The following is a 14,813-nucleotide window of genomic DNA, read 5'->3' as shown; positions in this document are numbered from 1 at the left end:
TGACCTCCACAGCCTTCTGCGGCAAAGAGTTCCACAGATTCACCACTCTCTGGCTGAAGAAATTCCTCCTCATCTCTGTTTTAAAGGATCATCCCTTTAGCCTGAGGTTGTACCCTCTGGTTCTAGTTTTTCCTACCAGTGGAAACATCCTCTCCACGTCCACTCTATCCAGGCCTCGCAGTATCCTGTAAGTTTTAATAAGTACCCCCTCATCCTTCTAAACTCCAATGAGTACAGGCCCACAGCCCTCAACCGTTCCTCATACGACCAGCTCTTCATTCCAGGGATCATTCTTGTGAACCTTCTCCGGACCCTTTCTAAGACCAGAATATCCTTCCTTAGATGTGCGGCCCAAAACTGCTCCGAATACTCCAAATGTGTCTGACCAGAGCCTCATACTGTCTCAGGCGTACATCCCTGCTGTTGTATTCTAGCCCTCTTGACATGAATGATAACATTGCATTTGCCTTCCTAACTGCCAACTAAACCTGCACATTAGCCTTAAGAGAATCTTGATCAATGACTCCCAAGTCCCTTTGTGCTTCTGATTTCCAAAGCATTTCCCCATTTAGGAAATAGTCTATGCCTCCATTCCTCCTACCCAAGTGCATAATCTCACACTTTTCCACATTGTACTCCATCTGCCACTTCTTTGCCCACTCTCCTGGCCCATCAAAGTCCTTCTGCAGCCCCCCTGCTCCTTCAATACTACCTGTCCCTCTACATATCTTTGTATCATCTGCAAACTTAGCAACAGTGCCTTCAGTTCCATCTTCCAAATCATTAATGTATATTGTGAAACGTTTGTAGTGCTCTGTCGCTTTAAGAAGCTATAGCTGCGAGAGAGAATGCTGAGGATTCATTTGAAATTTACGAGCTGTGAGAATCTGTGTGTTTCATTTGTTTTATGTGGATGTTTGTCGATGTGTTTTATCATTGTTTTGGGCTACATTTGTTAAGGTTTATCTTTCTGGAGAATTAACCTTCTCTTGAGTCTTTAATTAAAGGCATTTCTGGAAGTTCAGAAACAGAACCACAAGAACGCTTAAGGAATTAATTTCAGTTATTGTTGTAAAGCACATGCTAAGTTTCTCTGTTTGTGTGGATGATATTTGTGGGTTGAATGCTTCAAGTTTTGAGGTTTTCTGTCTGTGATTTAAATCAAACAGATTTAAATAAAGGACGTGTAATTAATGAAGCTTTTTTTCACAAAAGTTGTGAACCTAGAACCACATTCACTGGCCAGAGACATGATTCCAGGATACTGTGCTAAACTTGTGGGAATTTTAATCCGGATTCAAACTCACACATGTGAGAATGAGAGAGTTTTAATTGTAATGGTTATTTAAAATTTGGGACATGTGAAATAATTCTGACCATTCCTGTGTTCATTGAATCATAGAATCCCTCCAGTGCAGAAGGGACCATTCGGCCCATCAAGTCTGCACCGAGTCTCTAACAGAGCACCTTACCCAGGCCCTCTCTCCCTGTAACTTACACATTTACCATGGCTAACCTATCTAATCTGCACATCTTGGGACACTAAGAGGGAAATTAGCATTGCAAATCCACCTAACCCGCACATCTTTGGTCTGTTGGAGGAAACCGGAGCACCCGGAGGAAACCCACGCAAACATGGGGAGAACATGGAAAGTCCACATGGACACTCACCCAAGGCTGGAATTAAGCCCGGGTCCCTGGCACTGTGAGGCAGCTGCGCTGACCACTGTGCCACCATGCCACCCTATAGTTGAGGCCAAAACATTATCTGATTTCAAGAAGATATGAAATATAGCTCTTGGGACTAAAGGGATCAAGGGATATGGAAGGAATTGGGGAATGAGGATATTGAATTCGATGATCAGCCATGACCAAGATGAATGGTGGAGCAGGCTCAAAGGGCCGAATGGCCTACTCCTGCTTCTAGTTTCTATGTTTCTCTCCACTGTGCCAGCATTCCATCCAGTGGCACAGTGGTTCGCACTGCTGCCTCAAAAAAACAAATACAACAATGGCTTTGGCATCTGCTACAATGTGACTGACAGTTTGACAACGGAGCCAAGGGCATCAGGAGCAACTGATCCACTGGGAGGTGGAGAAGAATGTGACGGAGATTACGAGCGGGTCCTTGATAGGTTTTCTAAAGAGATTCAGAAAGGAAATAGTGAGTTGGAAAAAGTCCAGAATAAATTAATTTCCAGTTACATTGGAAACCTGTTGCCTCCCAGCTGAGTACAAAATATAAAGAGTTGAGGGAACTGGTGGATAAGCTGCAGAATGGAGCTGATTGCTGGCAGGAGAGCACGTCTGACCAGGACAATCAGTTACATTGGGAACAGGGGGCAGATGATAGGGTGAGTGGAGCTCAGAAAAATCTACTGCTGTTCGGCCAAACCCTGGAACAAGATATTGATTTACAGTCAGAAAATATCAGATCAAGTGAAGAGTGAGAAAATGCCATGGGGACTTTGAGAAAGTTAACTCAGCCACAAAGTGACACCTCCCTGAGACAGAACACTCCCTGTGTTTAGCTAACATCAAACAACCTGAGACACAAATCAGTCACCAGCGAGCAGATGTAGTTGTTTTCTCCAAAAAAAAGAATCACTGAAAGCACTCCCCCCTCTCCTGTGTGATAAGGGAATGCAGGTGTGTGAGGGTAGCCATGACCTTTGCACCGTCATGATCCACAACGCTTACTCCAAGTTGGTTTGCCCAGTTGAAGGAATACCGTACATTTGAGTCATAATTGTTGAGGCAGGGCGTTGTTTGAAAGCATCATCGATTCGAAGAATTAGTTTGGAAAGGGAATAAAAATTAATTTAATTTGAACAGCCGTGAGTTTCTGTTTGAAATAAATTCAGACTGTGCTAAAATGTGAAAGGAATGTATTTGGGTTTGAAATTAACTTGTTCAAGGTTAGAATTGTGAAGGACAATTTGCTCCCAAAACACAAAGATAAGGCTGCAGTTTGGCAGCAAACCAGTTCCAACTTTCCAAAACATTTGAGTTAAAATTGTTGAGATTCAGTTAACAACACATTTCACAAAGTATTTCTTTCAACTTTGATTAAGTAGCAAATATTGAAAATTGAAATTGGTGTTCAAAAAAGGAGAGATAAAAGAGATGAAATTTGAACAAAATCGAAGAAAATAACATGAGAGAAGTTTTTTAAATTATGTAAATTGACACAATTGCCAAGTTTCCTCTGCCCACTCCCCGCCTCTCTCGGTTCCACAGAGAAGTTAACCCTTTCAGCAGACAGCTGATTTTTATAAATCTCCACACAGCCTTTGTTTTTTAATGTAACCTGTGATTGGACATATTAACTCACTGGGATCTTGGCCAGAGCCAGATGGATTGTTTATGGGGTTTTTTTAAACAGGTGATGACGGTTTCACTCACAAACAATCCGAGTGAAGGCAGCAGTTTTGAGAATTAAAGCAGAGAATAAAAGACTTTACTTTTCAGAAAGCCAACAAGCCTGCTTTTGATATTGGAATTGATAAATATCTGACATGAGTTGCTATTTCAAGCATTTAAAATGGAAATTACCTGGTGTTTAAGGGAAAGAACAAAGTTGATAATGCCTGGAATCAAACAGAAATGTTTGGTTTCTGTTAAAAGATATTATGAGAATATTTAATGATTTATTTAACTCTAAAGATTCTCGAGAACTCCTGAAAGTGCAGTTTAAAGGAATCCATACATTTGGGTGTTTATGAAGATTTGAGTGAAAGGGAAGTCGAGATGAGATGAATGAGGTGACAGTTTTCTCTTGGAGATACTTGTTTCTTTGTCTATGAATTATTTGAGAGAACTGAATTTGATAATCTGGCCACCATCTGAGACATTATTCCCAGAAATCCTCAATTTTAAACTAAAATAGACACATGAGTTTCCGGGCAGTCACAGGAATATGGTCAAGATAGTCCAGTCCCACAATGCCTCACATTCAATCTGCAGTTCTTCAATTATAACACAATATGTGGCTGTATGTAGCTGCCTTGGCCATGGTCAACCCCAAGGGTGCCTTCTTGAACTGCTGCAATGCCTGAGGTGTACGTACACCCACAGTGCTGTTAGGGAGGGACTTCCAGTTACTGAGAGAGACAAGAGATGAAATTGCTGGGCCTCTAACAGAAATCTTTGTTTCTTCATTGGACACAGGTGAGGTCCCAGAGGATTGGAGAATAGCAAATGTGGTCCCGTTATTTAAGAAGGGTAGCAAGGATAACCCGGGTAATCATAGGCCAGTGAGCTTGACGTCCGTGGTAGGGAAATTGTTGGAGAAGATTCTTAGAGATAGGATCTGTACACATTTAGAACTGAATAATCTCATTAGCAATAGACAACATGGTTTTGTGCGAGGGAGGTCATGCCTCACAAATTTGGTTGAGTTTTTTGAGGCGGTGACAAAAATGACTGACGAGGGAAGGGCCGTGGATGTCGTCTACATGGATTTTAGTAAAGCATTTGACAAGGTCCCTCATGGCAGGCTGGTGCAAAAGGTTAAATCTCACGGGATCAAAGGTGAGCTCGCTAGATGGGTACAGAACTGGTTTGGCCATAGAAGACAGAGGGTAGCAGCGGAGGGGTCTTTTTCTGATTGGAGGTCTGTGACTAGTGGTGTTCCGCAGGGCTCTGTATTGGGACCTCTGCTGTTTGTGATATATATAAATGATTTGGAAGAAGATGTAGCAAGTCTGATTAGTAAGTTTGCGGACGACACAATGATTGCTGGAGTTGTGGATTGTGATGAACATTGTCAGAGAATACAGCAGGACATAGATAGGCTGGAAAATTGGGCGGAGAAATGGCAGATGGAACTTAATCCAGATAAATGCGAAGTGATGCATTTTGGTAGATCTAATGCAGGGGGGAGCTATACAATAAATGGCAGAACCATCAGGAGTATAGACACGCAGAAGGATCTGGATGTGCAAGTCCACAGAACCTTAAAGGTGGCAACACAGGTGGAAAGGGTGGTGAAGAAGGCATATGGCATGCTTGCTTTTATTGGACGGGGCATAGAGTATAAAAGTTGGGGTCTGATGGTGCAGATGTATAGAACGTTGGTTCGGCCGCATTTGGAATACTGCGTCCAGTTCTGGTCGCCACACTACCAGAAGGACGTGGAGGCTTTGGAGAGAGTGCAGAAAAGGTTAACCAGGATGTTGCCTGGTATGGAGGGTATTAGCTATGAGGAGAGATTGAGTAAACTAGGGTTGTTCTCCCTGGAAAAACAGAGGTGGAGGGGCGGCCTAATAGAAGTTTATAAAATTATGAAGGGCATAGATAGGGTGAACAGTTGGAAGCTTTTTCCCAGGTCAGAAACGACAAACAGAAGGGGTCACAAGTTCAAGGTAAGGGGGGGCAAGGTTCAATACAGATATGCAGGGGACGTATTTTAATGATAACCATATGAACAGACTGGGAATAGAGGGATACAAACGGATGGTCTAGTTAGGAACACATGATCGGTGCAGGCTTGGAGGGCCGAAGGGCCTGTTCCTGTGCTGTATTGTTCTTTGTTCTTTAAAATAGACACGTGTTTCCGGGCAGTCACAGGAATATGGTCAAGATAGTCCAGTCCCACAATGCCTCACATTCAATCTGCAGTCCTTCAATTATAACAGAATATGTGGCTGTATGTAGCTGCCTTGGCCATGGTCAACCCCAACCCCAAGGGTGCCTTCTTGAACTGCTGCAATGCCTGAGGTGTACGTACACCCACAGTGCTGTTAGGAAGGGAGTTCCAGCTACATATTCCAGACTTTCACTAGACTGTAGGTGGATATCAGATTGACATATTCCATTCAACCACACCCAAGGTGAGTTATTCCAATTCCTTTATTGTCCAGGACAATATATTCACAATATCTTGAAAACAGAAATTAAACATTCCCATTTGATTTCAGACAGTAACATATTCTGTTAGTTTGTTCTTTATTGTCAATGTCAGGCTGGTGTTGTTTTCCTTGGAGCAAAGGAGGTTGAGGGGAGATTTGATAGAGGTGGACAAGGTTCTGACAGGTTTAGATAAGGTGGACAAAGAAAAGCTGTTCCCATTAGCTGATGGGACAAGGACGAGGGGGGACACAGATTTCTTGTTTTGGGTCAGAGATGCAAGAGAGGGGGAGTGGGGGGCGGGGGGGGGGGGGGGGGGGCGGTGGAGATGTGAGGAAGAATATTCTGATGCAGTGAATGGTGATGACCTGGAACTCGCTGCCTACGAGGGTGGAGGAAGTAGCGACAATAAACAATTAAAAAGGAAATTGGATGGGCATTTGGGATGTTCCAAACAGAATGAAGAACAAAGAAAATTACAGCACAGGAACAAGCCCTTTGGCCCTCCAAGCCTGGAGCAACCATGCTGCCCGTCTGAACTAAAACCCCCTACCTTTCCGGGGACCATATCCCTCTGTTCCTATGCTATTCATATATTTGTCAAGACACATCTTAAAAGTCACTGCCGTATCTGCTTCCACTACCTTCCCCGGCAACGGGTTCCAGGCACCCACCACGCTCTGTGTAAAAAACCTGCCTTGTACATCTCCTTTAAACCTTGCCCCTCGCACCTTAAACCTATGCCTCTCGTAATTGACTCTTCCACCCTGGGAAAAAGCGTCTGATTATCCACTCTGTCCATGACCCTCATAATCTTGTAGACTTCTATCAGGTCGCCCCCCTCAACCTCCGTTGTTCCAGTGAGAACAAACCAAGTTTCTCCAACCTCTCCTCATAGCTAATGCTACCAGGCAACATCCTGGTAAATATTTTCCATACCCTCTCCAAAGCCCCCACTTCCTTCTGGTAGTGTGGTGACCAGAAATGAACACTAGATTCCACGTGCGGTCTAACTAAGGTTCTATAAAGCTGCAACATGACTTACCAATTTTTAAACTCAATGCCCCGGCCGAAGAAGGCAAGCATGCCGTATGCCTTCTTGATTATCTTCTCCACCTCATTGCCACTTTCAATAACCTGTGCACCTGTACACCCAGATCCCTCTGCCTATGAATACTCTGAAGGGTTCTCCATTGACTGTATATTTCCCATCTGTATTAGACCTTCCAAAATGCATTACCTCACATTTGTCCGGATTAAACTTCATCTGCCATCTCTCTGCCCAAGTCTCCAACTGATCTATATCCTGCTGTATCCTCTGCCAGTCCCCATCGCTATCCGCAATTCCACCAACCTTTGTGTCGTCCACAAACTTACCAATCAAACCAGTTACATTTTCCTCCAAATCATTTATATATATTACAAACAGCAAAAGTCCCAGCACTGATCCCTGAGGAACGTCACTTGTCACAGCCCTCCATTCAGAAATGTATCTTTGCACTGCCAACCTCTGTTTTCTTCTGACTCAATATCTCTAAACTTCCTAACACCCTGTCACTCTGTGATCCTTGTGACATTTGAAACCAGGTATTCACAAAAAGGTTCAAAGAGCATCAGCCCACTGGAGGCTGAGACCGGCCAGTCCAGCACAAAGAAACCCTCTGACCCTTCCCATTGACCAACTGTGAGAATGAACAAAATGCAATCCTGGATGCAACTGAGAGCAGAAACAATAACAGCAGAATCCAACCCCTGTCATCACTCGTGAACTCGCTGGTGTCTCAGCAGCCGGGATGAAACGCTGAAACCCTTCCCACACTGAGAGCAGGTGAATGGCCTCTCCCCAGTGTGAACTGGCTGATGTGTCCGCAGGGTGGATGACCGAGTGAAGCCCTTCCCACACTGAGAGCAGGTGAATGGTTTCTCCCCTGTGTGAACTCGCTGGTGTGTCCGCAGGTCGGGTAACCGAGTGAATCCCTTCCCACACTGAGAGCAGGTGAACGGCCTCTCCCCAGTGTGAACTCGCTGGTGTGTCTGCAGGCTGGATAACTGAGTGAATCCCTTCCCACACTGAGAGCAGGTGAATGGCCTCTCCCCAGTGTGAACTCGCTGGTGTGTCTGCAGGCTGGATAACTGAGTGAATCCCTTCCCACACTGAGAGCAGGTGAATGGCCTCTCCCCAGTGTGAACTCGCTGGTGTGTCCGCAGGTGGGATGACTGAATGAATCCCTTCCCACATTGAGAGCAGGTGAATGGTCTCTCCCCAGTGTGAACTCGTTGGTGTGTCCGTAAGCTGGAGAACTGATTAAATCCCTTCTCACACTGAGGGCAGATGAACAGCCTCTCCCCAGTGTGGCTGCGCCGATGAGCTTCCAGCAGACATGGGGCTCTGTATCCCTTCCCACAGTCCCCACATTTCCATGGTTTCTCCATGGTGCAGGTTTCCTTGCCTCACTCTTGGGTGGACAATCAGTTGAAACTTCGTCCACACACAGGACAAGATTACAGTCTCTACCCGCTGTGAATGGTGTGATATTTATTCAGACTGTGTAACTGGTTAAAGCTCTTTAGTCAGTGCATTGGAACACTCTCACTCAAGTGTGGCAGTGTGTTGATGCTTTTTCACTCACACTGACATTTCAAATCTTTTCAAATCGACAGACTGGACAATCATTTCTCCTTCTGGATTCAAAGTCCGATGATATTGAGGTCCCAAGGAACACGATTCTGTCACGCCGAGACATGACGTTTGAGATTTCGGCCTGTGATTCCTCTTTCAATATCCTGAAAATGAGTTTCCAAAAGTCATCAGTGTCAGTACAGGATAGAAATTCAGAACAATTTCTATGGAACATTCTTTCCTCTCTCATTCCCCAAAAGCTGTAAATCTCCATCCCACACACTCTCTCCCCATTCTCAGCAGGTCTGGCAGCACCTGGATGGAGAGAAAAGAACTGATGTTTCAGAGCTTTGACAAAGGGTCATTTCGTCAAGAAACATCAGCTCTTTTCTCTCCTTACAGATGCTGCTAGACCTGCTGAGATTTTCCAGCATTTTCTCCCTTGGCTTCAGACGCCAGCATCCGCAGTAATTTGCTTTTATAAGGCTACAGATACCTCCTCCCAAGTAACGAGCGTGTGCCCAAGACATCACCACTTGTTTCCCTTATTTCTTTAGCCCCCATGGTGCTCTCCGCAGTAAACACAGAGGAGAAGTATTCATTAAAAATCTCACCCATCTCCTGTAGCTCCACACACAGATGGCCATACTGATTTTTAAGGGGATCTATTCTCTCTCTAGCCACCGTCTTACTCTTAATATAGCTATAGAACCTCTTGGAATTTTCTTTAATCTTACCTGCCAGATCCATATCATACCCTCTTTTTGTCCTCCTGATTTCCCTCCTCAGTATTTTCTTACACTTTTTACAGTCAGAGTGATTCACTTGTCCCCGATTGCCTAAACCCAATGTATGCTTCCTTCTTTTACCTGACCAGAGCCTCAATGTCCCTTGTCTGCCAGAGATCCTTAAATTTACCATTCTTTCCCTTCATCTTAACAGGAATATACTGCCCCTGGATTCTTGATATCACACTTTTAAAACCTCCCATTTGCCAGTCATTCCTTTCCCTTCAAACAAACTCACCTAATCGACATCTGCTCGATCCTGCCTAATGCCCACAAAAGTGGCCCTGCTCCAGTTTAGGGCCTTGACCTGTGGACCTGTCCTATCTTTTTCCTGAACTATTTTGAAACTATTGGTGCTCCCAATAGTGCTCCCTGACTGACACTTCAGTCACTTGCTCCACCTCATTTCTTAACTGTCTAATAGAAAGTGAGTCCAGGAATTGATAATGAAAAATAAGGAGCTGGGAGATGAATTGAACAAGTATTTTGCCTCGGTGTTCACAATAGAGGATACAGTTAAAACTCAGAAACAGCTGGAAATCAGAAAACAGAAGTGTGGGATGAACTCTGAAAAAGCACAATTCCCAGGGAAGTGGTCCTCAGCAAACTGTTGGAGCTGTGGGCTGATGAGTCCTCGGGTCCTGCTGGGCTTCATTCTCGGGTCTTAACAGAGTGAGATCGTTGATGTGTTGTTCAATTTTCTAAAATTCCCCATCGGGCATTGGATAAAGGGAAACCGGTGGATGTGCTGTACTCAGATTTCCAGAAGACATTTGATGAGGTGCCACATCAAAGGTTATTGCAGCAAATAAAAGTTCATGCTGTGGGGATAACATATTGGCGTGGATAGAAGATTGGCTAACAGCAAACAGTGGGCAGAAATGGATCATTTTCTGGTTCGAGAGAGCGAGAAACCTGGACCAACCTTTCCAGAGTCTGCACCCTCACTGGATTCACTTCCTTTCACTTCAGTTGCTGCAAGTCCCCAATTTCCCCCAGAATGAGAAAAGAAATGGAAAGGGGGTTGAAGAGAAAGTGTTTTACTCACAGATGTTTGAGACAGGAGGAAGTTTGAGTCTGTCTGAAGATCAATCTTCATTCACACAAAGCCCACACTCTGATTGGCTGGAAGACCAGAGTCCTTCCGGTCCTCCAACTCTTCCCATTGGTCAACACCTCAGCCTGAAGATCAGAGGGTGGGTTCTCCCCCGCACATGCGCAGCTTCCCCTCTCCCTCGCACATGTGTCGTCCTGGGCCGGGGGGAGGGAGAGCTCACTGAGCGGCTTCTCGCTCTTGCTGGAGCCGTCAGCCGGTTGCCTGGAAACCTTGGTTCAAGGAGGTGTAGGGGGAGGGGAACAATGGGTGGGGGCGGGGCTCCTGGGTCCGCGCGCCCGGGCCTGAGAACTGGAACCCGGAGACGTCACCGCGAAGCAGAGTGATTCCTATTGGCTGATTCAGGCAGGACACTATTGTGACGTCACAATGCGGAAGTTGTCCAATGAGCTTCAGAGTGAAACTCCCTCCTCTGTTCAACATCTGGGAGGAAATCAATGTTTCCCCCTTTCCATTTCTTTTCTCATTCTGGGGGAAGTTGGGGACTTGCAGCAACTGAAGGAAATGAAGTGAATTCGGTCTGTATATTCCACACATTTTTACTCCAGTAATGTAGACATTTATCTGTCTGGCATCCTGCATGGAAATTTTCAGCTCTCTGCATCCAGGGCAAGAAGCAGTGAGCATGGATCTGTCAATCACACATGAGGACGGCCTCAACCGGGATCTTGGGTTCATGTCACACTATCTGGAACCCCCACGACTTGCCTGGGCTTGCAAAATCTCACTAACTGTCCTGGCTGGATACAATACACATCTCTTTAACCTGTGCTTAACCCTCTCTCCACTCACATTGTCTGTACCTTTAAGACTTGATTACGTTTAAAGACTCGTATTCCAACCATTATCTTGTAAATTGAGTTTGTGTCTTTATATGCCCTGTTTGTGAACAGAACTCCCACTCACCTGATGAAGGGGCAGTGCTCTGAAAGCTTGTGGCTTGTGCTACCAAATAAACCTGTTGGATTTTAACCTGGTGTTGTGAGATTACTTACTGTGCTTACCCCAGTCCAACACCGGCACATCTTTGGACTGTGGAAGGAAAACCGGAACATCCGGAAGAAACCCACACAGACACGGGGAGAATGTAGAAACTCTGCACAGACAGTGACCCGAGGCTGGAATTGAACCCGGGTCCCTGGCGCTGTTAGGCAGCTGCACTAACCACTGTGCCACATGTCAGTGCCATCGCCCGACTCCAGCCCAGTCTCAGCTCATCTGGAACCCTCACCCATTCCATTGTGACCTCACACCCTCACCCATTCCATTGTGACGTCACACCCTCACCCATTCCATGGTGACGTCACACCCTCACCCATTCCATTGTGACGTCACACCCTCACCCATTCCATTGTGACGTCACACCCTCAGCCATTCCATTGTGACGTCGGGGCTTCACTCTCCGATCACAATCCCTGCCGACCTCCCACATGCAGCCTCAATGGCGGCAGTCAGCCCGGGTCTAACACTACAAGCTGCCGCTCCATTTGGTACAAAGGGGGGGAACCGGGAAGTTCATTTCCGGGGTTTGGGTTTGAACAACATGTTTACAAAGCCTCTCGACCCACCCGCCACATTTATCATTCCCCGCACGCCGCCCTCTACCTCGTATTGATCTCGCTTCCAAACTAAAACCGGCCGTCCGTCGCCATTACCCGCAGTGATGTGGAGATGCCGGCGTTGGACTGGGGTAAACACAGCAACAAGTCAAACAACACCAGGTTAAAGTCCAACAGGTTTATCTGGTTCACCCGCACTGCGCATGCTTCAGGTCCCGCCCCTCATTCATTCCGATTGGTTGGAGGACCAGCCGCTCCCATTCGGTCCTCCAGTCCCGCCCCTCATTCACTCCGATTGGTTGGAGGACCAGCCGCTCCCGTTCGGTCCCCCAGCCCCGCCCCCTCTTCCTATTGGTCCGGAGCTGCCGTCAATCAGTGCCCGGGCATTGTGATGTGGAGCATGCGCAGTGTCATTGCTGTCCTTGGCGCTTGTTTGTCCCGGAGAAGCGGAGTCAGCGTTAGGCGGTGGCTGGGAGGATTTGGAAACACTTTGTGGATCCGCAAACCCTTCAGAATCATTGTCAGCTCCCTGGTTTGCAGCTGCGGGGCTTCTCCCTCCCTCCCTCCCTCCCGGGAACAGGCCCAGGTTAACGGCCCCATCCTGGCTCAGCCACTGGAGGATGGTTCACATCAGAGGATGGGGGAGGGGGACAATAAATAAGAGGTTACACTTTGGCCTCAAATCAATGAGGACTCTGATCTCTGGGAAGGAAGGAAACCCTGGGAGGTGGGCGGGGAGGATTCACAAACACCCGCTGGAGGCCCCAACACCCCCAGTAAGACCCATTGGTTTTATTGTCAGTCTGCAGACAGGAGCTGGAGAACTGAATCCAGACAGAGGAGAGGGAGAGAGAAAACTGGGAGTGGAGGAAAGAAATGGTGAGATGGGTTTGGATTTCAGCCCAGGGAGGAGGGAGAGTGTGTGGGACGGGGATTTACTGATTTGGGGGAACAAGAAAGGAAAAAATGTTCCAGAGAAACTAGAATTGTCTGTTCAGAGTTTGTATCGTGTTCTGACAGTGATAACTTTTCTAAACTGTTTTTACAGGATATTGGAAGTGAAAGATTGGCAGACAGAAAACTCAAACCGGACATCACATCTGACAAAGTCATTCAGTTCCTTCGGAGCTGAATATCATCGGTCTTTGAATATAGAAAGAGAAATATTTGTCTGTTCTGCCTGTGGGCAAATAAATTAAACATCAGTATGACCGGAAAAGCATCGAGACAAACACACACCCGAGTGAGAGTGTTCCAGTGAACTGAATGTGGAAAGAGCTTTAACCAGTTACACAGCCTGAAAAAACATCACAGTTCACAGCAGGGTGAAACTACGTGTATGTTGTGTGTGTGGATGTGGCTTGAACTGATCATCCAACCTGGAGAAACACAAGGGCACCATGGAGAAACCGTGGAAATGTGTGGAGTGCGGGAAAGGATTCGGTTTCCCATCACAACTGGAAGTTCATCGGCGCAGTCACACTGGGGAGAGACCGTTCACCTGCTCTGTTTGTGGGAAGGGATTCACCCATTCATACAACCTTCTGACTCACCGACGGGTTCACACTGGGGAGAGGCCGTTCACCTGCCCTGTGTGTGGGAAGGGATTCACTCGCTCATCCCACATTGTGACACACCAACCTGTTCACACAGATGAGAGAATGTTTACATGTTCTGACTGTGAGAAGAGTTTTAAATGCAAAAAAGATCTGCTGGCGCACCAACGTATTCACACTGGGGAGAGACCATTCACCTGCTCTGTGTGGGAAAGGATTCATTCAGTCATCCCACCTGCAGACACATCAACTTGTTCACTCTGATAACAAACTTTTTAATTGTTCCCACTGTGCGAAGAGCTTTAAAAACAAAAAGGATCTGCTGACGCACCAATATACTCACAATGGGGAGAGGCCATTCACCTGCTGTGTGTGTGGGAAGGGATTCAGCCGTCCACCTGCCCTATTGAACCACCAGAGAATTCACACTGGGGAGAGGCCCTTCACCTGCTCAGACTGTGGGAAGGGATTCATTAATTCATCCAACCTTCTGATACACCAGCAGCTCCATACAGGGGATCGACCGTTCACCTGCTCTGAATGTGGGAAGAGATTCACCCGTTCATACAACCTTCTGACACACCAGCAGGTTCACAGTGAGGAGAGGCCATTCACTTGCTCCGTGTGTGGGAAGGGATTCACTCGTTCATCCAACCTATTGAATCACCAGCGAGTTCACACTGGGGAGAGGCCGTTCACCTGCTCCATGTGTGGGAAGGGATTCAGTCAGTCATCCAACCTGCTGACACATCAGAGAGTTCACAGTGGGGAGAGGCCATTTACCTGCTCTGTCTGTGGGAAGGGATTTTCTCATTTATCTTATCTTCTGAAACACCAGCGAGTTCACACTGGGGAGAGGCCATTCACCTGTAATGTCTGTGGAAAGGGATTTATTCAGTCATCCCACCTGCTAACACACCGGCGAGTTCACAAACGACTGCAAGGTTTGGATTCTACACTTATTGATGCTGTTAATCATATCCAGGTCTGAATCATGTTCTCTCTGACTTTTTTCTTCTGTTGAGGTTTGATATTCTGAATAAATGTGAAATAGACATTTGATTGAATCATTGTTGTAGATTTTTGTCTTTTCCATTTGAGTGTTTAACGTCACCAGGCTGGAGCTCAGAAAGGGCAATCTGAGGGAGGATCATACAGTAGGAACAGAACTTCATTCTAGACACAGTCCTTCAGGGTCTCGCTGAGAGGGTCACACAGCACTTTGGTCTTTTTCGTCACTTTTCACTGACAGCAAAGTCCCCGTGTGGGTGAATCCTGAGGTGTGTAAGAAATGTGTCCCAGTCGTTCTTTTCCATGGTTCAGAGC

General features: G+C 46.3%; 2 protein-coding genes across 2 annotated transcripts in view; one reads left to right on the top strand and one right to left on the bottom strand.

The window, feature by feature from the left end:
• The window catches only part of LOC144483914 (uncharacterized), a 40,150-nt gene extending 28,354 nt beyond the window's left edge, over positions 1 to 11,796 (bottom strand). The window contains exons 1-2 of the mRNA XM_078202494.1: positions 11,279 to 11,796; positions 7,613 to 8,634 (exon numbers count right to left, since the gene is read on the bottom strand). Coding sequence (XP_078058620.1) covers positions 7,613 to 8,283 — 671 coding nt within the window. The 5' untranslated portion in view covers positions 8,284 to 8,634; positions 11,279 to 11,796. The remainder of the gene's footprint in view (positions 1 to 7,612; positions 8,635 to 11,278) is intronic.
• A 1,777-nt stretch (positions 11,797 to 13,573) lies between these two features.
• LOC144483870 (uncharacterized) lies at positions 13,574 to 14,547 on the top strand. Its single transcript, XM_078202447.1, has one exon. The coding sequence runs from the start codon at positions 13,585 to 13,587 to the stop codon at positions 14,476 to 14,478; it is 894 nt and encodes a 297-aa protein (XP_078058573.1). The 5' UTR covers positions 13,574 to 13,584; the 3' UTR covers positions 14,479 to 14,547.
• Positions 14,548 to 14,813: the final 266 nt, after the last annotated feature.

The sequence above is a fragment of the Mustelus asterias genome, unplaced genomic scaffold (assembly GCF_964213995.1).
Source record: "Mustelus asterias unplaced genomic scaffold, sMusAst1.hap1.1 HAP1_SCAFFOLD_84, whole genome shotgun sequence".
In the NCBI taxonomy this organism is placed as follows: domain Eukaryota; kingdom Metazoa; phylum Chordata; class Chondrichthyes; order Carcharhiniformes; family Triakidae; genus Mustelus; species Mustelus asterias.
Note: the sequence above shows the minus strand (reverse complement) of the source record. Positions and strands in the feature narration are given on the sequence as shown.